At 53.5% G+C, this 26,324-nt stretch overlaps 11 protein-coding genes across 11 annotated transcripts; 3 read left to right on the top strand and 8 right to left on the bottom strand.

Moving 5' to 3' along the window:
- Window positions 1–2,042: 2,042 nt before the first annotated feature.
- Window positions 2,043–3,699, bottom strand: B0I36DRAFT_339315 (uncharacterized protein; the record flags this gene model as incomplete). The annotated part of the gene is given in 8 exon segments (XM_046155867.1): window positions 2,043–2,285; window positions 2,296–2,526; window positions 2,554–2,602; window positions 2,618–2,742; window positions 2,752–3,149; window positions 3,159–3,173; window positions 3,183–3,330; window positions 3,343–3,699. Coding segments are annotated over 8 exon segments (1,566 nt in total).
- Window positions 3,700–4,766: 1,067 nt separating this feature from the next.
- B0I36DRAFT_355874 (uncharacterized protein) lies at window positions 4,767–5,453 on the top strand (the record flags this gene model as incomplete). The annotated part of the gene is made up of 1 exon (XM_046157491.1): window positions 4,767–5,453. One exon carries the CDS (start codon window positions 4,767–4,769, stop codon window positions 5,451–5,453), a length of 687 nt encoding a protein of 228 aa, XP_046004731.1.
- A 646-nt stretch (window positions 5,454–6,099) lies between these two features.
- B0I36DRAFT_369627 (norsolorinic acid reductase) lies at window positions 6,100–7,400 on the bottom strand (the record flags this gene model as incomplete). The annotated part of the gene is made up of 2 exons (XM_046159809.1): window positions 6,100–6,816; window positions 6,942–7,400. The coding sequence occupies 2 exons, from the start codon at window positions 7,398–7,400 to the stop codon at window positions 6,100–6,102; spliced, it is 1,176 nt and encodes a 391-aa protein (XP_046004730.1).
- Window positions 7,401–8,777: 1,377 nt separating this feature from the next.
- On the bottom strand, window positions 8,778–9,197 carry B0I36DRAFT_355872 (uncharacterized protein; the record flags this gene model as incomplete). Its single annotated transcript, XM_046157490.1, has 1 exon — window positions 8,778–9,197. One exon carries the CDS (start codon window positions 9,195–9,197, stop codon window positions 8,778–8,780), a length of 420 nt encoding a protein of 139 aa, XP_046004729.1.
- A 1,131-nt stretch (window positions 9,198–10,328) lies between these two features.
- Window positions 10,329–10,805, bottom strand: B0I36DRAFT_355871 (uncharacterized protein; the record flags this gene model as incomplete). Its single annotated transcript, XM_046157489.1, has 1 exon — window positions 10,329–10,805. The coding sequence occupies one exon, from the start codon at window positions 10,803–10,805 to the stop codon at window positions 10,329–10,331; it is 477 nt and encodes a 158-aa protein (XP_046004728.1).
- Window positions 10,806–11,216: 411 nt separating this feature from the next.
- On the top strand, window positions 11,217–11,678 carry B0I36DRAFT_339311 (uncharacterized protein). The gene has a single exon (XM_046155866.1). The coding sequence runs from the start codon at window positions 11,266–11,268 to the stop codon at window positions 11,482–11,484; it is 219 nt and encodes a 72-aa protein (XP_046004727.1). The 5' UTR covers window positions 11,217–11,265; the 3' UTR covers window positions 11,485–11,678.
- Window positions 11,437–12,696, bottom strand: B0I36DRAFT_339309 (uncharacterized protein). The gene is made up of 3 exons (XM_046155865.1): window positions 12,259–12,696; window positions 11,922–12,193; window positions 11,437–11,859 (listed from the first exon to the last, which is right to left on the bottom strand). Exons 1-3 carry the CDS (start codon window positions 12,592–12,594, stop codon window positions 11,601–11,603), a joined length of 867 nt encoding a protein of 288 aa, XP_046004726.1. The 5' UTR covers window positions 12,595–12,696; the 3' UTR covers window positions 11,437–11,600.
- A 208-nt stretch (window positions 12,697–12,904) lies between these two features.
- On the bottom strand, window positions 12,905–15,285 carry B0I36DRAFT_299638 (uncharacterized protein; the record flags this gene model as incomplete). Its single annotated transcript, XM_046151984.1, has 3 exons — window positions 12,905–13,345; window positions 13,403–14,466; window positions 14,518–15,285. The coding sequence occupies 3 exons, from the start codon at window positions 15,283–15,285 to the stop codon at window positions 13,084–13,086; spliced, it is 2,094 nt and encodes a 697-aa protein (XP_046004725.1). The 3' UTR covers window positions 12,905–13,083.
- A 489-nt stretch (window positions 15,286–15,774) lies between these two features.
- Window positions 15,775–16,632, bottom strand: B0I36DRAFT_369623 (general substrate transporter; the record flags this gene model as incomplete). Its single annotated transcript, XM_046159808.1, has 3 exons — window positions 15,775–16,403; window positions 16,478–16,525; window positions 16,587–16,632. The coding sequence occupies 3 exons, from the start codon at window positions 16,630–16,632 to the stop codon at window positions 15,775–15,777; spliced, it is 723 nt and encodes a 240-aa protein (XP_046004724.1).
- Window positions 16,633–19,643: 3,011 nt separating this feature from the next.
- B0I36DRAFT_339291 (carbonic anhydrase) lies at window positions 19,644–20,442 on the top strand. Its single transcript, XM_046155864.1, has 2 exons — window positions 19,644–19,666; window positions 19,766–20,442. The coding sequence occupies exon 2, from the start codon at window positions 19,792–19,794 to the stop codon at window positions 20,185–20,187; it is 396 nt and encodes a 131-aa protein (XP_046004723.1). The 5' UTR covers window positions 19,644–19,666; window positions 19,766–19,791; the 3' UTR covers window positions 20,188–20,442.
- Window positions 20,443–20,939: 497 nt separating this feature from the next.
- B0I36DRAFT_398759 (uncharacterized protein) lies at window positions 20,940–21,617 on the bottom strand (the record flags this gene model as incomplete). The annotated part of the gene is made up of 2 exons (XM_046161625.1): window positions 21,017–21,617; window positions 20,940–20,959 (listed from the first exon to the last, which is right to left on the bottom strand). The coding sequence occupies exons 1-2, from the start codon at window positions 21,579–21,581 to the stop codon at window positions 20,940–20,942; spliced, it is 585 nt and encodes a 194-aa protein (XP_046004722.1). The 5' UTR covers window positions 21,582–21,617.
- Between the last annotated feature and the right edge of the window lie 4,707 nt (window positions 21,618–26,324).

Raw genomic sequence — 26,324 nt, 5'->3', positions numbered from 1 at the left:
GTGACGCCAAATGGATCCCGATCCCATATCTCCTTCGCCTTTATATATTCCTGATATATTCGCTTTAACGCGAAGTGACTGACTTGTCCATGAAGCCGGCGGAACATGGGAATCGTAGCCAACGGCGGACTTGTGAGGCGTTGATCCTTCTCTCGCCGCACCCGTTGTGTATAGCCTATCAAGGATCGAGTCACGATCTCGAGGATCGTCTTGTGAAGCTGGTTAAGCTGGGCATTCCGTGACTGAAGCTGAAGCTTCAACGCCGCGTGGGCACTCTCGGTCCTTGACGTGGATCGGATGCCGAAGTTTCGGTGTAATCGAACAGCATATTCTGCCCACTCTACGTTCACCTTAATATAAGTCTTCGAGATATATTCGATCAACGGCTGCTGGTCAGGAAACTCTGCTTCAAGCAGGGTTGAAAGCCACTCCACTCAATCCACGCAGTGGATCCACTCGGGGATTCCACTGTCCACTCAACTGGCAAAATCCCAGTGGATTGGCTAATCCACCGTATCCACTCGACGATGGCGTGGGTGGATTGGGTGGATTGGGTGGATAAGAAGTGGGGTAGTTAAGGGCGCCCAGCTATTTTGGCAGGATGCCTCTAACAGAGGCTGATGTGCCCCTACGTTTCCACAACAGGTGACAAAAATCGCAAGCGATTTTCCCAAAGGAGCCTTGAGGAACGAAAGCTTGATCTGGTGGTTTTCGAGTAAGCTTAAGAAAGTTTATGAGACAGATATTCAGAAGTTGGGGCAGGAGCGTTTGGGTGGCTGACTGCATTGCGGGGTATGGGAAATGCCGAACTAGGTCTGCTGTAAAGAAGCAAGTTCGGCAGCTGATACGCTGAAAGATCCAGTCAAAAACATGATCTGAGAAAGGGGGACAACTCTATTCCGACTTCCCAATTCCGCTCTGCATTAGTTAAAAATCAGGTGTTCTCGTCTCATATAAAGACTATTGTCATCTACGAGGTGTTGAATGATGAGTACCATGACGGTATACATCAAAGAAACACAAGCAAATGACTTAGTAAGATTCTATTTGCGAGCTTTCTAAGATCTGACCTGTACTATTGTCTCAATCATGGAGACGTGCCCAGTTCGCTTCGAATTCCAATGCGAAGGGGCCGCCGAAGAGCTCAAGTTTGTCCATAGGCTCCCTCGCATTCTCGTCAGAGCTCAGACTCAAGTCGCACAAAGAGACCCTGCATATGCCGATCTCTTTATGACTTCAGTACTTCCCATCATGAAAGAGCCATGGAGGCCTGCTTGACAAATCTCGAAGTGCCATAAGCACCTGCGACATTGGGTGTCTTGGTCGCGTCTTGCGTGTCCAGAAAGGGAATGACCGCAATATTCACAACTGCCAGGACGACCTGAACTAGTTGACATGATGGGTGGCGTTTCGAAGTACGCAGACTAGTGATAATTCATTATGCCAACACACCATATCCCGAGGATCAACATTTATACATTTCCAGCAAGTCTCCACCTCCTTGATTTCTCACTCACAATCTCATCCACAACATCTTCTAGGGTTTCAGCCGTTATGCTTGAGCTCACATCATGTTGGTTGGGAATGACAGCCAAGACCTTGTCGACTTGCGCATGTGGCTGGCTGATTTGGAGACGGTAGTGATTGCGAACACCCGGATACGGTATCCGCTGCATGCTGATCCCCGTCAAGAAGGATGGACCAATTGCAGAGTGCCAACTTGGCCGGCGGCGCTTGATTTACCTGCATCAACTGCATGAGTTCGTGCAGGCCTGGATGAGAATGCTACCCTAAGTAGGCTGCCTGGCCGATGGTCAAGTACAAATTCACAGGCATGGCGTGTAACTCTGGGTGTCAACTGTGAACGTGAATGCTGGTGAGTTTCCCCAGCCTCTGCTGAGAGGACCAAACAGGCAATCCAAACAGCTGCCACGTAGCTTTCTATTGCAGCATGCGAGACTGAGACTGGCCGGTGCTTATAAGCCCTCCTTGGGACATGACCTTGTCGTCAACGCGCGATAGTCTAGTCATACGCGGGTGACCTACTCCAATCCTCTCCAGTCTCTTAACCACGCATGATTCTTGTCCAATCCTGGGATAGAGGCGTAGTCGAGAGATCTGTCCCCACGACAATTCGTCATGCTAAAGTCGAGCATCGTCAGGGTCGCGCGCTTGGATGGCGCCATATTTGTGATTCTCTTGCCAGGTGTAATGATAGGACTTCCGTGTTGGAAGCCGAGATTATCATTGGGTGCCACATAGCCCTTTTGCTCCTGCCGAAAACCCTTTTCCGACACGGGATACACCCAACCATTGCCAGTAAACATACTGACGGGCAAAGGGATGCTCTAGATAGCCGTGGAGGTCCATTTCTATGCTGGTCCTGTCCATGGGAGAGAATGGCTTCCAAGCAAAGAGAATCAAGAGCTGATCTGAGAGCTGGAAATTCAGTCGTCTTTGAAGTATTTCGGCTCTGTCGTAGGTTCCGTCTGGGAGCTGAGATTCGCACGGTAAATCCCAGAAAGACTGTGGGGAGCGAGTCCATGCAGATACCGTAATATCTGGAGGACCCCCGAGTGGAAGGGCTTTTCCCTCTGTAAGACTCCGGAGGAAGTACCTGATTCTGTCTAGGATTTTGATATCTCCTAGGAGAAACACGCCAAGCCAAAGGATTGCTGCGAGAGGGCGGCGAGCAGCAAAGATCCGGGCCAATTGCCCTACGTCTCTTTTGGCAATGACTGGCTCCAGAACGTCCAGAGTTGAGTTGAGCCAGGAACTCGCCACATTGCACGCAACAGAGGGCTGCCAGAAAACGCTCCAGAGTATAGAGCCGAATGATATAGGCTGCAAACTGAGAGTCATGTAGTATGGAAGATGTTTGAAGTATCTGTCAATGATCTCGCCACAGACGTCTGACGGATTGGCCGACGAGCGAGGCTCAATCGATGCGAGCGGTGGCAGTTGTAAACCAAGCTCGGCCCATCGGTAGTACGGAATGGCTAATGCCGCGATGAATGACGATTCAAGTGCTGGCATGGTGGCGTCCGAGCGATGTAGGCTGTACCAGGAACATAGCTCTTTAAGTAATAGCAGGGCTTCTTCTGAGTTCGGAGCCTGTACTTCGACTAGCTTTGGTCGAGGCCGAGAGGCTGTCGGACGAGTGATGCGCGGTGCTGTTGAACAGATGAGAGCCCAGGGGGGCAAGCCGCATTTCTGTGAAGTTGTCCACCCCATCTTAGGGGCCAATAAGGCACACAGCCACCTTTCCAAGCTGTCAGAAGCATCAGAGGGAAGACGAAAGGCTGGCAGGTCGGAGGACGTTGCCTCTGGCTGCGGTTGAACGAGGTGCTCGGTGTAAGTCACGCGGTAACCCTGACGCTCAATAAGGGACGCACAGAGAATGTATGACCAGCAAAATATCAAAATCGTGAGACCGCTTGGAGGCGGTTCCGTAGTTATGCCGTCCACGTGCCCGAAGAAGCTCGAATCCTGTCGTTCCGCAATTGAAGCTTCCAGCGGTGTCGGATGACGGAGCTCGAAGTGCTTTACAGCACCTGGCGTGAACTTCCCTTTTTTGTTGAGATCGGATACGTGCCAAATTGGCCTCCCCTCCAAGTATGGGATCTTGTGTGGGATCTTGCATCGGGTCTTGGGTGGGATCTTGCGTTGGATCTTGGGTGGGATCATGCGTGGGATCATGCGTGGGATAGCCGGAATATCGCCCAGTATCCTCCGAGTATCGAAAAACCCAGCCGGCCAGCTGTTTGCCTTTGACACAAAGGCCCGCCATGTCGACTGAGCCTCGTCCCAGGTCTCATCCATTATGCTTTGTTCTGGAAGAAGGGGATCCCCGACGTGACCGTCCAGGGCGCAATCAACCGAATCGATAATGGTATTGTCGCAGCCGACATCCTGAAGTGGCGTCTGAGATGGCGTCTGAAACGGCTTCCGAGGTGGGTATTCGATTGAAGTTGTGTTGGGCCGTCGCTGTCTTGCTACCTTGGCCCATAGCCTGTCGATGGCCTTAGCATCATCATCTGAAGCTGGTGGTGGCTCCATCATTCAACGTCGTCGCATGCCCAGAATTGGGTGTGGCGGGCCTTGTCTGACGTCAAAGGTTGATTCAAGAAGCAGGAAAGCCGAAGCTTTATGAAGGTGCGGAGAACTCACATCCACACGCCATGCGCGCTCACGTGAATGTGTGTACCGCGACTGGAGCGATGCATCTGATTGGTCTTCGCAATGCGAGAAACAACAACTCTCCGACGTCCTCTACGGGCTCATGAGGTACTGTACCCGCACTGTACCCGCGCAATATCACCCAACAGATATCATCTCTCTTATGCAGATAGTGTCGACCTCAGAACCTCATTCAATCGATGAGAGCAACGTGTGAGCACGCTGATGCTTGTTAGAAGCACCTGGACCCGCCAGTAAACATCGATTATAGCGCTTACGAGAACCCGACTCAACTAATGGCGCAGCCTAGCATGCTCCCTTCCCTGCCATTGCCCTTACAGACCCCCGTACCAGCGAGCAGTCGTCCACTCTCGCGCACGCAACATCAATGCTTCGCAGGTGGAACAGTAGCAGGCCAGGTAGCAGCCACTGAGTGCAGCCGCCTTACCTGTCAAGTTGTTTCCTTACAGGAAGCATGCAGTGGAGCATTCTGGCGTCCACTTCGCAAGGTGTCTGGCAACAAAGCGTAGACAGCATTGTATCCCCGAAGAGTGTGCACTCCGCAATTGTCGCTCGTGGCCGAGCGAATGGACTGCCCCATCCCCGTGATCGATGGTCGCCTCATCTGTTTCATCGCACGACCGCGTCGCCAAGTCAAGCTGGACGTCGCCGGCCCTGAACCAGGCGTGAACTATCTCGACTGGATTCAACAGCAGCTCGCGAAGTCTGAGAGTACTTGCATCGTCACCCAGCAGGTCGCTGTCAAGCCCGTGAAGCAGGAGATCACCGCCGGTGCCTGGTTGCAACACCCGCGCACCATCCCTTCTGAGCACCCGCCCATCAGCCCGAGATCTTTTGCCATATACCGCAATCTGCCTGGTCTGGAGCCCGGTGACCAATCCGCGAAAACCACGTTTGAGGACTTCCCTCAAATGCAGCAATGCATCAACGGAGAGCTGCCTGATTACATCACGAGACGCTTCACCTCTCTGGACGCATCGCAAAAGCAAGCCATCGAGGGTCTCGCAAAAATTGACAACGCTTTCGCTGTGATTGCTGACTGTTTTCGCTCGGGCAAGACTTCAACTGCTGCAGCAATCAGTGCAATCTGTCATCACGGCAACACCATAAACAGGACACTTTGGACTTTGGCAATAGTATTCTCCGTGCACAACACGCGCCCCTTGCCAGCCTTGACCTCCTTGGGGACGGAGTACACTTGGAGAGGCTTCTCAATGTCAGCCTCAGGGGTGCTACACTGTAGAGCATACTGAACAAGCTTGAAAGGGGGGGTGGTGTCGTTGGCTCCATCATTGTGTGACAGTGACAAGTCTTCGGCAGCTGAAGGCAGCCCGGACTCGGAGTTCACTGGCCGGGAAAATCTTGTCGTGGGTCCATGATGTGCCATTGAGTGCCGCTTCGAGCATGAAGCGCTTCACGATGGCACATAAGAAATAGCATGCGTTTCGAATCTAATCGGGCGGGATGGGCGTTGACCAATGCGTTAGATCATCGCACGGAAGCACACGCAAGCGAGGTATGGCGCCCCTGCTCGCATTGACCCAACTTTTCACAAGATAAGGCTTTGTCCGAGGCGAGCATAATGCAGTCTAATAGATATTTGGTCGCGATGATGGTGAAAAGGAAGGGCATTGGTGGACCTCATAGCTCAGGGCAAGAACTGGGCTTACTAAAGTGCGGCTTGAAAGGGGAGACGAGTTTATCGTCATGGCCACAAAATACACAAAACAATCACATACTCGCACATACTTGTATGCATATAATGATATTTGTGAAGCAATTTGAAGAAATGTATGCATATTGAGGTGACACCTCTGAAGCCCTGAACCTCTGGACCCTCTGGACCCTCTGGACCCTCTGGACCTCTAACACGCCCACGGCCGCAACAAGCCGTAGTATTTACTGCTTGCTCGCGAACCTGGCCGCTGGAATTGGCACATATGTCGGCTCGTACAAGGTACGACCACCCATGGCGAGGAGGCGAACTTCTCCCATGTGTTCGGGCAACTTCCCCCCAGCCCAGAGCATGGACCCGGGGAACCCGATATCAAACGGAACAGCCGCCTCGATCTCGTCAATCTCCTCCCTGGACAGCGTGAGGTTGAGCGCCTCAATGTTGCCCTTGAGGTGCTCCACTTTCCGCCCGCCCACGATGGGCACGACATACGGCGTCTTGTGCATGACGTACGCCTGGGCGACACTGGTGATGAGCGTGCCCTTGCGCTTGGCAATGTCCTCGAGGACCTTGCTGACCTTCTTCTCGGCCTCGGAGGCCTGGACCCCGCGCCCGCCGTCCTTCTCCGCCGCCTTCCACTGCTCCTCGGACTTGAACTTGCCGCCGCCCAGAGCGCCCCAGGGGCAGATGCCCATGCCCTCGACCCTTGCCATCGGAATTACCTCCCGCTCTAGGTCTCTACTCGCGGCACTGTAACGCCCTTGATAGACTGAAAAGGGTTTCAATCCATGGGCTCGAGAAAATTCGTTGCCTTTACTGACCACCCACGCCGGGGCGTCCGAGATACCAAGGTATAAAACCTTTCCAGAGGCAATTAGATGATTAAGTGCGATCATCAGCTCCGATACGTCGCAAGAATAGTCCCACCAGTGAACCCACAGCTTTGTACGAGTTAGTGTTGTGTTGTGATGGTTGAGTGTGCGTGGAAGTGGTGGTTGAGGCCCGGTGGGTGATAAACCACCCCCGAACCGCGAGGCGGCTGCACAACGGGCAAATTTCAACGTACCAGATCAATGTAATCCGTCTTGAGCTTCTTCAGGCTGTCCCGGACGCTCACGTGCAGACTCTTGCTGCCGTTCCCCTGGTAATTAATGAGTATTTCGCCTTTTCTGTGCGTTCCTGCGCGGTAATTCGTCGTATATTTCGTCGCGAGCACAATCTGGTCACGGTTGCCGCGCTCGGCCATCCACTCGCCGATCCACTGCTCCGACTGCTCGTCCTGGTAGTTGTTGGCCGTGTCGATAAAGTTGCCGCCCTGGGACACAAAGTAGTCGAGCAGCTCAAACGCCGTCTTCTTGTCGCACTCGCCCATGTAACCCTTCCAAGCGTCGCCCAGGTTCATCGCCCCGAGGCACAACGGGCTCACGCGGACCGAGGCAGTGGGCGAAAGCATGCGGTAATTGGCGAGGGGGCCGACCGGCTCCGGCGCGGCGGGGAGGATATCTGCGAGGGTCTGCTTCGCCATGGTTGCTGCAGAGAGATGGGACTTGCAAGGTCGGAAATATGTCGATGGGTGAGAATCTTCTCGTCAGATTCTAGAGAAGCCTTTGGAAAATTGCGAAGAGTATGGCGTGCAGTGTGGCAGACCGACCTAGCTCCTGCCGGAGTAGCATCGTACTTATAGGCACAACGGCCTTGCAAAGTACGCATGCCGTGGAGAGAGGGGCCAGCTGCCGAGGCGGGAAACAAACTTAAGTCCGTGGATCTTCTCGTTTCATCATAGGTACACGGAGTTTAGGGGACATCGACGTGGCTTGCGGTGAAGACGGGACCATTCCAGGGTATCCTTCCGGGGTACCCGCCGGGTCAACCATCACCCCGGATCGATCGAGCGAGCCCCTTGCCGGACAAATGCTTCACCATGACATCGAAATCGACGACTGATCCGACCGGCCCCTCGGGCTTGAAGTATGTTGCGGCTGGCTCCCGCAGGTGGTGGTGGTGGTGGTTGAGCCGACTCCGCACTAACACCCGTAGCAGCTGCCAGTTATGATATCATGGAACCTCGCAAGTCAACAAGCGACCGCTTAAGACACCACCCTCGTCATGTCCTTTCTAGTGACTATGCCGCTCAGAATCCGGCCCAAAGCCGGCAAATTGAGCTGCTTTCTAACAACACAACCTCCTTCTTGGCGTCGTGATGCCGTGCTCTCTCTAAAGCAAAATTGCAAGAAAAGCAGATAGAACAAACGCGGATCCCAGCGACGAAAGCTTACCTTCCCACCATGGAATGTTTCGGTGTTAGGCGCTAACCAGACAGGTATCCCCGCACGAACGGGGCTCCAGAGGGTATCGGCACGAATAGTGGGCCGCCCTCGTATGGGTAGATATTGAGGAGGCTTTTGAATCCAAAGCGTGCCCTTACCCATGGCCGAAACACACGCAAGAAATCAATAACAGAAAGACCAAACAATCGCCGATCTTATCGCCGACGCATCAGTCAAAGCAACCCAACGACGGGATTACATGCATGGCCGAGAGAACAAGTACCTGGCTAGTGGTGGTGGTGGTGGACGGCAAGCACCGAAAAGGGTAGGATGCCACGAAACCACGCAAGGAGCCGCAGGTGCTGGCTGAATTAGAGTGCTCACTGGATTAGAGTGCTGACTCCCCGCATCGTTCATTGTCTACGTCTCCCGAGCTGCGAGCGGGATCAAATGTCAATGTCATATCACGCCGTTCCACATTTCCCGCTTCTTATCAGTCCCAAGGTGCCCTGTCGGCAAGCGGGAATACCGGCTTTATCACGTCTCAAGCCCGAAACTCGTTGGAATCTCTCTCGTGCAAGCAGGTTCGCTGGCAGCCTGCGCTTGTAATTTGTCTATGGCCCAAAGGCACCGTTCTAGCAAGCCCAGACACCGACCAGACCATCGCGGCGGCCCTCCACCAGGTAGCCGTCCCGGATGCGTACATGCTCCACAATGGCTGGCGTCCTGTTCTCCTCGGCTTGCGTGATGCCCGCGCCGCAGTCCCACTGCCGCGATTCCATCTTGTCATACACCTTGACAACGTCCTCGCCCGCCGCGCTCACAATGCGCCGTGCGTCAAACATCATGCTCGTCACCGGGTTGTCGTAGGCGAAAGCGTCAAAGATGGAGCCAGTCACTACAGCAAGGCTTGCAAGACCCTGACCCGTACCTTGAGGCGCCGAATCAAATTTCAGAATGCCCGATCTGTCGTGAAATTGTGGCCTTTCCAGCAGCCGAAGGAGCAGTGCCCAATTGCCGGCACAGGTTCCACAGTACATGTCTGGGGCCAGCATTGGCGTGCACTATCCACAGTCATGGTGTAAGCGCCAAGAGGCTCAAAAAAGGGACCCAAGACAATTGAACAGTGAGTAAAAAGCGGAAGCCGACTTCGCTAGTGACTGTATCACCCGCGTCGCATCAAGAACTCGGCCGAGAGCCAGCAATCACAACAAAATCAACAAGAATCTGACAGAAGCAGAGTGGGCTGCCGCAGCCGCGAACACCCAGAAGCTCGCCCTCAAGTGCCGCGACCCTGGCCGACCAGCCGGTCGGCTTGCTGCGATATGCTCTGAGTGTGCGCGGATGGATGGCGAAGAAGATGGGCCAGAAGAGGGACTGTTCGTTTGAGGTCAGCAATCTGCTTGCTTTCTCGCCTCCTCCTACTGCTACCGCGAGCAGGAAAAGGGCAGACGGGAGACTTCACAGAACGATCGAGGTGGAATGGATTGTCTTTGCTCAATCGCAGAATCCGACCTCCTCGCCGCTCGTGTTTGACATGGTGAGTGTGAAAGGCGGGAACCTGGTGATCTGTGTGGTCCGGCAGCCTGGTGCCCTGAGTGATGTCGCGACCACGCCGGAGGAGAGGCTCCTTGAGCAGGTGTGTCAAGGGATCAAGGATGGTTTTGCGAAATTCTCATCTAGTTTACAATGATTGCCGGTGAAGACGGTGCTTGAGAGACGCGCAGCGTAATCAGGTGGTGAATTCTGTTAAACTGCCGTCACCCTCGGGACAGAACAAATAACCTTATGAGGAGAAAGCAGCTAGTTCGGAAGAACACTAGGGACCAGGCAAACCAATATGCGTGGACTGCTGCTTTCTATACAGTGTCTGCCCATTTGAGGCCTGCCTCGGTCAGCATACACAGAACCATACTGAGATACGGTGGATGCTAAATTTCTATTTCTATCTATGTGCGGACGGGTGGCCAGCTGTATGATTTCTGTACAAAGCCGAGGACAATCCGATAGTTCAATCATCAAATTTCAAGTCACGGCTAATAGACTGGCAAAATTGCCGGGGTCCTTCCTTGGATTTGTGAGGTTACTGGGAGTTGCTGATTTCTGAATGAAGCGCGCTGATAATCACTCAAGCCTGCCTTTCAGTTAATGTCGCAGCGCACACTTATGAACCCACAGCGCCAAGTTTAATTGTGGCACGACGATACTCCCATAGGGAACTCTACAAGACCAGAATCAGAGCTTACTAGTTCCAGCTGATTGTCGCTGATTCGAAAGGGCGCCTTGTGATTGTTATTGGTCGTCTTGACTTCGATATGATATGTCGTGTAGATTGACCACGATGGATCGATGGGAACAGCGAGTTTGTTTAGCCACCTGCGCATAGACAATGCACTGTCCCGGTAGGTGAAGTCGGCGTGGTCGGCTTCTTCACGACGAAAGGCAGGAAATCCAGCGCGCGATCGAAAACGGCTGGTCCAGTTGTCATACGACCAATTGCGGAGTTTCTTTGCCAAATGATCGAAACCTGTATTGTAGAAGGAGTTGGTGAGCCAAGGTAGATTGGCCGTGAGCAGGTGGCGGGATAGCTGAGCTGGAGGGGTTGTGGTGCTAGTAATCACAATCTTCTCACCCTTGAAACCTACGGCTTTCATATGAGACATTGTTCAGACTCCGCGGTACGCTGCTAGCTCGCAGTCAGGCAAGTATACGTTCGAAAGTTATTTTTGTTATTAGTTTATGGTCGACGTCTGGTTACGTTGCATAAATGTGACCAATGGTGTTGTAGTAATGAATAGCTGTAGATGGAATGATCTGGCAATGGGTAGCTCAGACTTGCGACGTGAGAATAGTGCGAGAAGGGCGAGTGCGTGAAGGGCGAGTGCGAGAAGGGCGAAAGCGAGGTACGACTATGGCGCTGGCTTTGTCGTATGGTGGTGGCTGATTCATATGGGAGATCCTGTCTGTGACTGGGAAGGACACAAGGAACGCAGCGACGCCCAATTCGCTCGTTAGGTAACGCCTTGGACAGCGCCCAAGTCTGGCTCTAGGTGTCTGGTAAAACTAGGAGATATATGGCGAAGTGCGTGGCAATGGGCATCCAGCTAGACTATATCACCCGCGATGTACATGCCAAGATGTCACAGAAAAAGTGGCAAGAACGAAACCCAACGATCAATGGACGGTGACATCTTCGTGAACCCAAACGGCCAAGTAGTCCTGGCCAATGCCACTCGAAACAACATAGATACCCCATTGCTATCTGTAAAGACAGTTCACGAAAGCAAAATTAAACCACCAAAGAGAGTGTATAATATCGTAGAGTGTTCTTATGACTCTTGAGCTGCAGACTACCGGGCAAGCCTGACAATGATGTCCACTTACTTATCCCGACTTCACCCACCTCATTTGACGCCAAGAGCAACAAGGTCTCGCGAATTGTCGCCTAGCTGGTTCTCTCACGCATTGACGGAAGCCCCTTCACTGCGAACAGCATCACCGTGAACAACCTGATCCTCACGCACAGCACCCGCGGGTACATCCCTATTGCGGTGCCGGATGCTGAAACGGAAGTCGAAGCCAAACGGACCAAGCGTGAAGCTGAGGCTTGTGAGGGTTTCACTGGCTGCGCCGCCCTCGTATGTGATGAAGCGGGTAGTGTGATGCGTGCGGACGAGGTACAAAACGCGGAATACGAAGAGGGCAGAATGGCTCAATCTGAAGACACAGACATCAGTGGTTGTGGATATCTGCCATGGGTATGCGAGGGACCGACATACGCAAAAAGTAGAGCAAGGACAGCCCATGTTGACGCAACACCATCAAAGACATCCTCGAAGGGTTGGCACCTAGCCCCACTATAGTGGCCGTCGTGCCAGGAGCCACACCAGCTCTGGTTGGGAATGAAGCTCACGGACTCGCCCGCTGCGTTTAAGACAAACAATGCAGTGAATCCATCGGCCAGAAGAGTGAAAAGCACAGCCCAAGACTCCCAAGCTCCGCCAACACGGCGGCGGAGGGCCCAGATGTCTATGATGCAGAGAACGACGGTCTGGAAGCGAGCCTCAAGTTAGTGGTGATAATCATTGTGTGGGAAAGAAGGCCCGAGCGTCTTACGTATATGGTCACCGTGTCCAGGTTCTTCATGAGCTGCCACCGTGCCATGAAAGGCTCGGGCGCATTGCTGACGAGAACGAGGATCACAATTGCCAGACCAATCAGTATCACAGCGAGGAGGAGTGAAACCCAGGTCAAGCCTCTCACGATGTGAAGAAGTCGGTCTGTGCTCAATCGCGGTCTGCTGTCTGTCGTGTCGTCGGGATCAGCCGCGTGAGCTGCGACGTGCTCTCCGCCCTGCGGACTTGCCGCAGCATCTGCTTGGGGAGCGAGCAGTGCTGTGGTCTCTGTCGGGCCAGCGGCGCTTTGGGGACGTGACGTTGCTTCGCTCTCCATATTGGCGCTCGAGGTATTCCAATTCGTGTCGTGTTTTCGTGCGGAGTCGGGTATGAGAGTTTGCAAGAGAGACAAAGACGCCTTGCATCGCTTGCTGTTTCGATTCACATTTGAGCCGGGGCGAGGTGGACCCAGTCGAGTATTAATAGCCCTACAACCCTGTGGAAGCAAGGCTGCGGGAGCATGCTAGTGGCTCTCCAGGTCCCCGCGATGAGGCGCAGGCATCCACTAGCAAATAGCGCTGATGACACATGTCATGCCTTGAGCGTTCCTAGGCAGCAACAAGGCGTTTCGGATACATTTCATTACGGAGAGATCAAGAACTACGTGTCCTTGCGCCAACCAGCTGATGGGCTTCCAAAGTGGTATTGGTGATACGTAGGTGGCCGATGCATTGAGAAAGGACAGAATACCCATCATCTCAGAGGCTGAAATTTGCCGGGATTGCGCTAGGAAGGTTGATGGAGCCTGAGGTGAATGATCACAGGTCTAGCCCGACAAGCCTAAATGCTGGTGAAAGGCATCGAAGGAGGGTTCACGTCCGAGGAAATCGATCAAAGTCTTCAGCTCGTCCTGACTCGCGCCTTTCTCGAGCACCATACGCCGGTATCGCCTTCCTACTCCATCATCAAGTGGATTCTTCGCAAACGCAGCCTCGAACATGTCCTGTGCAATTGCCTTCGACCACAGATAGCAGTACATCGTCCCGTCGTTGCCGGAGAAAAGGTGCTGATACGTCGTGTAGCCGTGCCTGAGGAATTGTTAGCGTTGCACTTTTGAGTAGTCATTCCAAAAATCAAGAGGTCACTCATACTCATCTCCTTCACAGTGTAGTCCACCCAGTTGGTTGTACTTGGCATATAGACCTGACACATCAATCGTATCAACTCCGGCGGCTGGTGCCCCATGCACCGCGTTGTCAAACAAGGTCACAGTGAGCTGTCCCATCAATTTGACAGCCGGCAGCACCGTCCTCGAGGCCACAAGCGCCTCAATAGCCTCATCGGGCAGCGGTTTGCCAGTTTCGTGATGGCCTGAGAGCTTTCCCAGTGCCCTGGCGTCCCAGCACCAATTCTCCAGCATCTGCGAGGGCGCCTCGTTGAAATCTCCAGCCGTCTCGGCGCCGTGGAAGCGTGAGTACTTGCAAATTCCAGCGAGGTCGTGTATGCCATGGCCCAGCTCATGGAATAGCAGGGTCACGTCGGCGTGCTGGAGGAACGAGTCCTGCTGGAAGTTGGTTCGAAGCACAGTGGACGGATAATGCCGTTTGGAAGTCCGCTGGTCGAAGAAGCCGAGATGCAAAGGTCGGCATTGTGCGCCGAGGGTCTTGCTGTCACGCGGATATAGATCGAGATACAAATATCCGACGAAACCGCTCCCTTCCTGTTCGTTATTCCAGACGCTGTATAGCATGACATCTTTGTGCCAGACTAGACTCTCTATCTGGTCGTGTTTGGTGTCTGTGATCTTGTGGAAGACGAAGCCGAACAAGTTGCCGAAGAGGTCGAGCATTCTAGACACTGTGGGCACCAACGGAAAGTATTGTGCTACCAAGTCTTGGTCGGCCCCGTGATTTTGCTCCTCATACAGGCGACTGTAGTATGGCAAGTCAGCCCGCGTGATAATTTCCGAGTCTGCATCTCCTTGAGCATGTGAGTCTGCTGTTTTGAGCCGGCGAAGCTTCTCAAGTTCATGTGGAAGCCGAGCAAGTACTTGATGCTGGAGGCCGCTCAGCAAATTCTCTACCGCCGAGGCTGTTTTGGCCATCATGGTCTCGACTTTGTAAGCGGTATGGCTGTCGTAGCCCCGTAGCCGGGCGGCCTCGTAGCGAAGCTTCACGGCCTCTCGCAATAGGAAGTCATTCTCCCTCGCCTGTGTATCTATCAGCACAACTCTTTGCCCAGTACCACTCTGATTACTTACCAGGTTTCTCGTGCCCAGGTATACCTGCATTCGAATCGTGGGCGAGGTGAGCTGGCTCACCACGGCCCTGACCTGATGGTCATTGAGCCTCAGCGTGAACTTTCCGACCAACTCCCCGTCCCCCACATCCAATGCATCAATTGTAGCTGCAGGCACACCGTCAAGCTCAGCCCGTGTGAACCAGAGACAATCTTGTGCTACGCGGAGGTTATCTTGGAACATCGTCTCAATCTCAGCAAGTCTCTTTTCAACCTCTGCGATGCGCACCTGACTGGCTGAATCGACCACCCCGCTAGAGAACTTCCGCTGCTCCTGGCATAGCGCCTTCCAACTTTCATCGTCCAGTACGCCTGGCGTGCCACTCTGCTGTCGTCGTTGCAGCTCTCGCTGATACACCACCTCTACCAAGGGTTTCAACCTCTCGTCGCCTTTCCAGTCGTTCATGGAGCCCATCAGCCGGTTTGCCGCGGCCCGCGTAGCTTTCTCGAGGTCGCTCGGGGTGCCGTCGGCCTTCCCACTGCTGCCGCTGCCCAGTATTTCGCGGATAACGGCGACGTTGGATGTCAGCTGGAACTCATTTTCGACCTGGAGGAGCACAGCCATGACATTGTCAAACGTGGCGGTCTCGGGCGTGACGTTGGCGAGAATTTCCTCGTTGATGACCTGTTCGGCGTGGCGGCATGCTGCGTCCGCTGAGGCAACGATGGATGCCGGATCAGTGGTGAATGTCACCGGAGGCTGTGGCGGGTTAGCGTATCTGTGGGACATGTTTGCAGCCCACGCTAGAGAATGTCTGAGGCTAGCTGAGAAAAGCGAAGATGTGATGATCGGCGAGAGAGCTTTTGGGAGAGGACTTTGAACTCGGTTAAAACAAGAGCAGTGCGGGGTTCAAATGGTCCCCGAGATGTTGTATTTGTTGGTTGTGCCACAGGTGGCTATCTCGGTCCTGGCTGCCGTCTCCACATCGGCAGCGGCGCAGCGGTTCAGGGGTTCAGGCCAACACCGCGTATTCTGTGCCGGGATTTGGACGCTCGTGATCTTTTCCACGAGCTCACCTGACGGCCAGTAGCCAAAGCTGCGTGAGTACTCTTGGCCGATGTAAGACTATGCATAAGAGCCATGTTTCGAAGCATAGAAAGCCATCCATTGGGATGTTGTATGATGCCTCATAAGGCGCGAAGCATTTACAAGAGAGAGAGCAAGGGCTAGGGCCATCTTGAGAGACCACGAAATATTTACATCCCACCATCCGACAGCTTACACGCGCTCGTGTTGCTCACTCTTGGCAGCTAGCTCGCTTTTCTTGGTAGCCTCAGCCTCTACGCGGACATCAGCCGCCTCGCCGTCAAAGATGACGGCAATCTCCTCGAGCGCCTTGCCCTTGGTCTCAAGAAACCAGCCATACGCGATGAAGCTCTCGACCGCCAGGATCGCCACATACACGATGTAGAACCGCCACCCAATGTTGTTCAGCCCGATCGGGTTGACGTACTGGTTCACAAAGACGGCGCACTTGGTGGCAAAGACGTACGTCGCCATGCCCTTTGCGCGGATCGAGTAAGGAAGGACCTCGACCGAGTACGCGACAGGCAAGGGCGAGAAGGCAATGCAGTATCCGAACTGATAGATGAAGATGAGCGTGATGACCGCAATGCCCGCGGCGCTGACGCCCGTGTCGGCGAACCGCGCCGAGGCAATGGTCCAGCACGTGAAGACGACAAGCATCCAGAGGGTCGACGTGCGGAAGAGCACGCGCCGGCCGAGACGCTCGACGAAGAAGGCTGAGGTCAGCGCGATGGCCCAGCTCCAGATGTTGATGAGCCCGTTGACAAGGGCTTGGGTGTTCTTGTCGGTGATGCCGACCGAGCCCATGACGCGGCTGAGGTCTAATTTCGGCGGTGAGATTAGTTACATGCCGCGTTTTCATGCGTCTGAGTATATCTAAAGTAGAAAGACTTACAGTATGCGACGAGGCCATTGCCAGACCACTGGCTCATGAAGCCCATGCCTGTGATATTCTGTTAGAAACCACGGTAGCCCGTTGTTCATCACATGGTTCGTCCACTCACAGCAAACGATGAAAACACGGTACCGGTTGCCAGGCGTGCTGACCATGGATGCCCATGTGGTCGACTTTGCGCCTGTATTGATGATGTTCAATCAGCAGAGCTCAAATAATAGTCCCCGCTCGACCAATGTATGGCCTGTGGAAGATGACTCAGCGGATCAATCCACGAGAAAGCCCTTTTGAAGGGTTATGAAAGTCCCGGGTCGTTAACGGTCTGCAGTCGTCAAAAGTCGCCATGATTGCTCGTGGAACACTGGATCGATTGTCGAGACTAAGTCTTGAATCTTGACAATAAATCTCCTCGCGGCCTCTCGAAGCATATCGAGACAATTCAATCACCAATTCCCGCTTAGCTTTAACAATACCACCGTGGAGCCGTTGCGAGCTGCCGTACGCTGGGAAGAAGTCCACAAACCTTCTAGTGGTAAGCACAAGTCTCGTTAGATGTTGTTCCGACACGTATCCGTACGTCTATTTGTGGCCTTTGCTGCCCTTGCCTTTACTGTCCTTGCCTTTGCTGCCCTTGCCTACAGTCTGTGATATCGGAGGTTATCGCAGGTACGGTGATTGACGGCTCTCGTGATCTGAGGAATCCCGTGGATGGGCTTGTGTTTGTGTGACTGAGAAGAGACCTTCACGTTATCACGCGATTCTGGGGAAGGTAGTCTTGACAGCGGCTAGCCATATGGGTGACCCCCTAACCCTTATGTTAGCCATGCGTTGAAACGCGGGCCGGAGTTCCACCCTCTGCAATTGTGGCGTTAAAGGTACCACACCCAGCGCCAAGGCCCTAATTGGGCGGTCTTACTCTATAGTGGAGAGCCCAGCTTCTAATTGGACAAATTGCGAACAATTGTTAGTAGTAAGCACAGAAGTGGGTTTCTGGTATTGAGGGTGAGTACCATGTGACTTCGGGGTGTATCTTATCACACCCATCCCCGCTCAGTGGAGAGGGGTTGTTCAACTGGACTATGAGTCAGGAAAGGACCAGGAGCGCCGAGCACTGCCCATCGGAGGCGTTCCGTCCGGAGGACTAGGCTAGCGATGATTGGGGCCTTCCGCAAGCTCGCGTTGGGCAGCATTTAAGCTCGGTACCTCGTCTTCAGACCTCCAAAGATCGAAGCAACTCCTCAAAGCGACTCCTCAAGCGACTAGGGAACAAGTCTTGTCTCGACATGTCGGGCGGCGAGTGTCACGTGCGATGGCACCGGCGTGAATGCTGGTGGGATCTGCGGCGCATGCGGCGGCAACGGTTGAGATAGGTCTGCGCCAACACCTTCGTCTCCAAGACCGTGCAATTAACTAGTACTCCCCAGCGGCTCGCAAGACCAGATGCTCACGCCATCTATACCGAAGGTCCCAACATTGCGGTTAACACAAGCGGCGCGACGAGAAGCGACCAGGCTATGGGTGAGGGGTTTATTATGTGCCGAATGGCAAGTGGGGTTGGGCGAAATGTGACGATGCGCTTTCTGAAGACCGAAATGCTTCGCAAGGGCCTATTGGGTGTTTGCTCAACCAGATCGGGCATGCTCAGGTGAACGCATACCGCGCTAGGTACTTAGGTAGTTGAGAATTGAAGTACTGATGGCGTTACTATGGCTCACTTTTGACGAGAAAACGTGTCCGAGATACAGCTACTCCGTAGGTGTTTCGGTTGCGCAGCTGAAGGAAAAGGCCGCCCCACGGCCCGGCGGCTCGGGTGATCAGTCAGTGACAGCGAATCACTCTGTGTGAAGAGCCTCTGATCCCAGCCAACCATAAGCGCTGAGCGCGTACCTACGCGCCCTGTAACAGATCTCCACTCCCCATTCTAACTTCCAACAACTTCACCCTACGCAACCATCAACACCTGGCGCGAACGCAAAGCACAAAGAGGAAACGAGCGACCGACCTCGAGGCAGGCCAATCGTCGTCGAAAAGGGCAAAGCCGAATAGTGCCTATACTCCGCCAGCAAAGAAGAAACATACATCGCCGAACGAGTACTATCGAGCAGATTTCCCGGAGACGCGGCATCCTCGCCTGTCTCCTTTGCATTCGCCATCCCGACCTCGAAAGCGACAAGCAGACTGCGAGCCACCGGGCGAAGGGAGTTCTGTGAAGCGAACCGGGCCGCCGCTCACCCATCACGCACTGAGAGCACTCGACCGTCAAAACAAAGCGGATACCTCGCGTCCTGTTGGTGAAGCCGGTGTCAGTGTTGGCCCAGGAGTCTATCGTCGCGGCTTGCGAGGCCTGATTTCCATAGGGTTGCTGTGCAGGCTTCTCTTGGGGGTGATGTGGTTTTGACAGGCAGTCTGCAGCTGCTCGGCCTCCCCGGCCTTTCGTCGGGAGGTCTGCTTCTTCTTGCTCATGCTTCCCGCTCGTCTCGCTCAATGCCTGATGTCTAGACTGCACTCTTTGGTGAGAGGCATCACGTTGATCAGAAATCATTATGGGCACATTCAGTAAATAACTGGCGAAGTGAGATCCTTACGGCGGCTGTCGTCTGGCAGAGAGTGAGTCATCTTCAACAGTCTGTGCAGGGGTTGCAGTTCTCGTTTGTGGTGTTTTTGCCCTTTTGGGGGGCTGAGTTCAAGCGGCAGTGAACAACGCAACCACATCGTAATCCAACACTCAACGGAGAACGAGGTACAGCAAATGCAGACGAATCACAAGGCGAGCCCCGATGCTTCGTTATGGCCCGTATTATCTTCTACTGACCCAGTTCGTATCAATCGCAGCGACCATCGGCAGCAGGATGCCGTCGCCAATTCACCAAGTCCGAAACGTGGGGGATCCCAAGCCTTGGCAGAACCACTCGACAGCAGTTAAGACTGACTGGAACGCGGGGTTGATGCAATGTCACCACAGACATTATTGGACAACCCTGATTACCCCACTCTCTTCGCGATATCATCTCTACTTCTGTCCGGCTTCTCCCATCTCCCGGCGGAGGAACGTAATCCTCACCCTTGTGCCCCGAAACAGTTTCAACATGTCTGCCATCCAGGATAACCTCAAAAAGGCCAACGCCGAGTACGCCAGTGCCTTTGACAAGGGCCATCTCCCTCTGCCCCCGGGCAAGAAGTACCTCGTCCGTAAGTCATCCACCCGTCCCCTCTCCTCCTTTCCTCCCACATCCCCCGTCCACCCTGAATGTTGCAAGAACAGAGCGAATCTCCCGTCCTAAAATCTAGAACCTACCCACCTCACAGTGACATGCATGGACGCGCGCATTGACCCCGCCGCCGCCCTGGGCATCTCCCTGGGCGACGCACACGTGATTCGCAACGCGGGCGCCAGCGCGGCCGACGCCCTGCGCTCGATTGTGATTTCGCAGCAGCTGCTTGGCACGCAGGAGGTCGTGCTGATTAAGCATACGGGCTGCGGGATGCTGACTTTCACGAATGACGACGCGCGGGCTCTCGTGGAGAAGAATCTGGGCGGGGAGGCGGCGAGGGAGGTGGAAGGGTTGGATTTCTTGCCGTTCCCGGACCTGGAGGAGGCGGTCAGACGGGATGTGCGGTTTCTGAGGGAGAGCAAGGTCATTTCGAAGGAGGTTGTGGTCAGTGGCTGGGTCTATGAGGTTGAGAGTGGCAAGGTGAGGCAGGTCGTGTAAGTCGTGATGGGCACGGGTGTGAGCATGGGCGTGGCGTTGATTGCTGGAGTTGAGGTTGATGGTCCGAAATGCGTTGTGGCGTGGCGCTTGAGCAGGTCGGCTCAAGAAGGCGATTCGGCAGATACCCTGGCGTTGAAGGATGGAGCTATAAGTTGAAGCGGGCTTGTCAGTCAATTGGACGTACACTATGGCCTTGGTTCTGGTGATTTGACTCTCAGTACTTTGCACCCTGCCTTCGTTCCATTCCAAGCCCAATGGTGACCATTTGAGCCCTTTGAACGTTCTCACGATGGACCATTTTCACGCTTCAACTTTGATTGCAAAGATGCGATCACACGACTTGCTTTGTGACGGACTTGGATGCAAAGATTTAGCTTCAGCCTACGGGCCTCTTATGTGATCCTCACCTCATATACTCATAAAATGGCTCCTTTTCTTTCCGCTCCAATGAACCCTCTGAACGCCTCGTAGAAAGCAGGAAAGTTGAGCAATTAGGATAATCAATGAATGCAAGCTTTTGCAACGTGCCCCTGGAGTCCAGCCCTCTCCAGGGGGCGAAAAGAAAGCGTTATGAAAGACGAGAAGCACCCTCGCGAAAGAAAAAAGGACGATGCGGTCGTTCTCCCTCGTCTCATTTGACTCTCACGCGGTCGGGTGCCCTTGCCCCTTCTGTTTAGGGTTCCCAGAGCCGTTGTTCGATCGCCAAAACCTCCTGCTGCGAACAATCTGACTGTGGCTTCTAGCCATGCGTATCACTGTTTCTGAATGTCAGCTATGCTCCAGAATGTCGGGAGTGTGTGTGCCAAGCATTCATCTGTCACGCACTTACATGCATCACAGCATCGAGCCGCCCCGGCAGCAAGGCTCTCAAGAAAGCGGGCATGCTGCTCTTCAAAGGCCGGATACTCGACTCCATAGTGAACCCAGGAGTTCCAGCTCCTGTCGTATGCGATGAGGGCTTGGCTGCAAGCACGACTAGGAAGGATAATTTCGTCGGGGCTGATCAACGTCGAACAGGCCGGTCGGTCATTTCCGGTATGTAGTAGGAGCTGTTCGTACCCGCTGTGGTCGACATAGGGCAGTGCGCGACTCAAGGGAGGCGCGCCGTGACTCTCTGGCGCGGTCGTCTCGCTGAGGGTAGGCCTCAGTCGTTGGACTTCTTGGGTAAGCTCATCGTATGATGGGCTGCCAGTGCTATCTCGGGCTGTAGTAACTTGTCCACGGACGATGACCGTCTCGCGCATGCAGGCATCGGCTTCGCCTCTCTTGCTACATGGCAGACACGGAACGGCTTTGTCGCACCGAACTTTCCTTGTAAGTCTAGACACCCCATTGCGACCAGTGCGCATGGCGACCACCACCCAACCTGCGCATGAGGGCATCACCGACCACATGGTCACTCTGCAATAACTGAACAAGCATTCGTTAAAAAGGCTTCAAATCAATTGATCCGCACCTCAATGCAGCTCTCCTCGTCACTGTCGTCTTCAATGATCTCTACCTCGTCGTCGCTGCTGTCGGTGTCGTCATCCGTGCTGAAGTCCGCCCCCATCTCGAGCTGCAATTGCCTCTTTGCGCGCTCCACGTTTACGACCTGAACAAACTGTTTATTGGGATCCGGATCGACTCTGCGGCGTTTAGCAGGCTTTGAAGCATCTAATGCAGCTTGGAGACGGTCTTTTTGGTGTTCTGCGGTGGTGCGCGCGATGTTCGAAGTGTCGATTGCCTTCCCGACCTTGTTGAAGAGCTTCCTGCAGGTCGCCGCCCCTAAAGGTACACCACACTTTACCAACTCCCTATGCATTTTATAGACATCGCGAGATGTTTTTGGTGTTTTGACGTCAATTGCGCACAAGGGCGTCAAAAAATCTGGCTCTAAAACCGTCGTTTGGGCCCGATTTTGGGGATTCTGCTGGGCCTCCCGTACCTCCTCATAGTCCCGCATCACGAAGCGGGAACCCAGCGCCTTCAACCGATTGTGAGGCCACACCCCTGTGCCTTTGAAGCCTCCTAAGATGTTCTCCTTATTGAGCTTTCTTTTGCGCGCAATTTGGTATGCTTCAAGGAACTCCCGCTTGCCTGGGGACTCGTTCATAGTGTTATATGCAACCTCCGCGACCGCTTGACGATAGTGGTCCTTCACCGCCGAGAACACGCCCACATCGAGTGGCTGAAGAACATGTGAGGTATGAGCCGGGAGGTAAATCAGCCAGATTTTATTGATGAAGCACTCCGTCATAAATTCCTCTGTTGCGTGCGACTTGTGGCCGTCGAGAAGAAGGCATCGCCACTCTCTAGAATCCGTAGGCTTGGTGTTGGGAATAAATACCTCCTTGAGCCATTTCAGAGCAATATCATTGCTGGTCCACCCGTTTGGTGATGTGTCAAAACACCAATGCTTCCACCTGTCAAGTTCGACGTCGGGAAACCACTGCTGCTGCACGGATTGGCCCTTAAAAATAACAAGGGGAGGGATGAAGCCACCGCCAGCAGAAATGGCCTCAATTATCGCGATCCAGGTGCTCCTGGCGCCGTCCTTTTTCAAGGTAAAGTCGCGCAAGGCATCACTGACCACGAAGCCATTGTGACCTAGGCCCTCCGCGACGCCACACTCGTCAACGTTCCATATGTTCTCGGGCCGTACTCGTTTGCCCTTCAATGACGTCAGGCGGTCGAAGAAGATGTCGATATTGGCCTTGGAGGCACCGTCGTATCGTTTGTATTCAATAAGTCGTGATCTCGAGGTCTTCAAGGTCGGGTTGCGGCGGATGAAGCGTCGGTACCAGTGCTTGCCGAGGTGTGCGGAGGGGTTGTCGAGAGCCAGCAGGCGCATCGCGAAGTGCTTGAATTACTTCAATGGAGCTGCATAGCCCATTGCTGCTTGGTCGAGGGCCCAAGAGACCAGATAATCCTCCTGGGTCACGGAGAGGGTTTGTCGGACTTGGTACCTTTGCTTGAAGGTTGGGCACGCGTCAAGGCGACGACGTAGGTAGGATCTGTCGACATCGTGTCGTCTAGCAGCCGTCGCGACAGGTACGCCAGCCTCAACTTCATCCAGTGCGCGCAGGGCGCGCAATTGGTAGTCTTTTGCGACCATGACGATAGCTTCCTTTTTGACGGTCACAATGCAGGTGGTCGGGTCGCGGTGCGACGCGGTTGAGCAGGTTTATATGGGAAAATGTATGGTGGGGTGCTCAACCGCGTCGCGACGCGACCCCTGGGCGCGATGCGCACTGGTCGCAATGGGGGGTCTAGACTTACTCTATAATGTATCCCATGCGACCCTCTCACGACGACGGAACGGCCAAGCTGCGAAACGCGATATCCGACCACCCTGCCAGAATTTGACCTCGTACGAAGAGGACAGTATCGTACAATACATAATCGACCTAGATTCGCGGTCGTTTCCGCCGCGCTTAAGTAGTGTTCGAGAAATGGCGGATCGACTCCTCCGCGAACGCGACGCGCCACGCGTCGGAGCGAACTAGGCTGTAAACTTCGTACGACGACGATCTGAGCTCCGTACGCGTTTTAATCGAAGAATCGACTACTAGAGAGTCCTCTGCGAGGATCCAGACGCGTATCGCGCTTGGTTTTCGCTCGTACGAAATATAATCGTGAAATACGGGATCCACGATAACGATATCTACAACTTCGACGAAACGGGCTTCGCGATGGGTAAGATCTCCGCCGAAACTGTTGTTACGACCTCCGATCGACGCGGGAGGCTAAGAGCCGTATAATAAGGTAATTAGGAATGGGTTATAGTAATCCAGGGTATCGCGTCGTACGGCTATTCGATCCCACTATATATTATCTTCGCAGGGAAGGTCCACCTTAACTCCTGGACCGTAAATAGCCCTCTACCGGCCGACTGGGTAATCACGCTTTTAGAGAACGGCTGGACGACGACCGAGAGAGGTCTAGAATGGGTAAAACACTTCGATTTCTATACGAAGAGTCGTACGAAGGGCACCCACCGCCTCCTTATCCTCGACGGCCACGAGAGCCACTATTCCGTCGATTTCGAGCTCTACTGTAAGGAACAGAACATTGTGACGCTCTGTATGCCTGCTCATTCATCACATAAGCTCCAGCCTCTCGATGTTGGGTGCTTTAGCCCTCTAAAATGGGCGTACGGTAAAGAAATCGAGGGTCTCATACGGGCGCATATTACCCACATCTCAAAGGAGGACTTCCTCCCAGCCTTTTATAAGGCGTACGACGCTGCGATGACAAAGTCAAACATCCAGGCAGGCTTTAGAGCAACTGGCCTAGTACCGTACGACCCGAATTATGTGATTTCGCAGCTAGATGTAAAGTTTCACACGCCGACACCGCCAGGTTCCTCTACTGGACTACCACCCCCTTGGGTTTCAAAGACGCCGAACAACCTAATTGAGGCCGAATCGCAGACGGAGTATATTCAAAATCGCATCGTACGACACCAGAATAGCTCTCCGTCGTCCATTATTGAGAGCCTGCGGCAGCTGAGAAAAGGAATCACAATGATGGTGCACGAGCAGACCCTTATGCGCCATGACCTCGCCGAGCTTCGAGATGCAAACGACCGCCTTAGCCGCCGTCGTCGTACGAAAAGAAAACAGCTACAGAAAGGAGGGTCCCTAACAATTGATCAGGCAAAAGATTTGAAGGCTCAAATCGACGCGACGGAGCAGTTAAGGGCGGAAACGAGTCAGAGTAGTGGTCGTACGAGGAGGCTAGAAACGCGCGCGCGACGATGTGGCGTCTGCGGCGAGCCCGGCCATAATGCTCGTACGTGTCAGAAAGTTGTATCTGCCTCTGAAGAAGAGGATTCCTCATAGTTTCAATTGATTTAAGGCGTTGTGGTTGAATTCTCTTATACATTGTCGTACGGGTGCCCGAAGACTGATTCACTAGCTTGTGTGATTCACTTGCTTGTGGATTACGTTATATCAATAACGCTTCGCCCTTAGATTCTCTACGAGGAAGTCGGGCTGCGTAACTTTAACCGTCCCACCAACGCTTCAATCTCCAACACCCTACGACGCTTTCCCCCTTACTTGAAAGAAACGGGATCGCGGTTATCTTGTCATTAGTTGCCTTATTCATCGGTTCAATCACTCGAGCACTACTTAGAGTGGGCGACACACCATGCTGATAAAACTTTGCCAGATCATTCTGGCTGGTTGCCAAGTACTACTCAACACTCAATATTTACGGACCTACATCTGGGCACTCTGCGATGACCAGGATATCTCATATTGGCCGGATCGTTCCGTCGCGGGTTTCTCGATTTTGATATTTGCTTCGTCGCTGCACTACCCATGGGTTATCTCAGCATGCTATATCCTACAAACCGCATGTTACTTCGCCTACTTACTATGGATTTTATTGCAGATATTGTACTAGGGAAGTGCGGAATAGTCTGATCAGGGGTCTGTCCATAGAGTAGTACAAAAGACTTGAAGCTATGGCGATGCTTTTACTATGGCGCGCACACAGACATCGCCAGTCAACTTCACCAATACGACTTGATTTTCCAACCTATTGAATTCTTACCCATTTGCACCCGTTCTTGTTTGCATCTCACTGGGCATGCCATGATCAGAGAATCCCTCACAAGTGCTGCGTCGACTATTTGTTATTAACACAGCTAGCTCCCCACTGAAATCTTATGGGAATGCCCTCACTTCAGCCCCAGCCAGAGTGCACTTCGCCAGCAATACCGCTGAAACTAGCAAGGGATCAACTCCCTTCGGTCGTGGTGGTTAATTTATCCCCGATTAGAGGAATCTTCACCCGCCCCAGGACAATACTTCTAACACGCTGTAGGCATTTCATAGCCTTTGCAGAATTAGCTACTGAAATATGTAACATTACTGAGCTATACCTACTTCTATATAATATTCACTATAGGTGCTATTAAACGACTAAAAGAAACATGAAAGGGTTAAGTATAAGATATTGTGCTGGAGGAAGATGAGGCTCTCTCTAATCATGGCAAGAACAACCGCCCAACGACCAAAGGGAGTTAACTGCCTGCCAGGTTCGGTGGTATTACCAGCGAGGCTTACTTAGGCGTGACGCCTAAGCGAGGCCATTCCCAGTTTCCTGGGGACGGTGGAGTTTGATGGGGGGAGCCAGTGATGACA

This window comes from Microdochium trichocladiopsis (assembly GCF_020744255.1).
Source record: "Microdochium trichocladiopsis strain MPI-CAGE-CH-0230 chromosome Unknown B0I36scaffold_14, whole genome shotgun sequence".
In the NCBI taxonomy this organism is placed as follows: domain Eukaryota; kingdom Fungi; phylum Ascomycota; class Sordariomycetes; order Xylariales; family Microdochiaceae; genus Microdochium; species Microdochium trichocladiopsis.
The sequence above is the reverse complement of the archived record's forward strand: the minus strand, read 5'-3'. Positions and strand labels throughout refer to the sequence as shown.

Coding starts and splice junctions, on each gene's coding strand:
- B0I36DRAFT_339311 (XM_046155866.1), top strand. CDS start 11,266: ATGTACATGCCAAGATGTCACAGAAAAAGTGGCAAGAACGAAACCCAA.
- B0I36DRAFT_339309 (XM_046155865.1), bottom strand. CDS start 12,594: ATGGAGAGCGAAGCAACGTCACGTCCCCAAAGCGCCGCTGGCCCGACA. Junction 12,194..12,258: donor TGGACACGGTGACCATATAC/GTAAGACGCTCG, acceptor GCTCGCTTCCAG/ACCGTCGTTCTCTGCATCAT. Junction 11,860..11,921: donor GTCCTTGCTCTACTTTTTGC/GTATGTCGGTCC, acceptor CTGTGTCTTCAG/ATTGAGCCATTCTGCCCTCT.
- B0I36DRAFT_339291 (XM_046155864.1), top strand. CDS start 19,792: ATGGACGCGCGCATTGACCCCGCCGCCGCCCTGGGCATCTCCCTGGGC.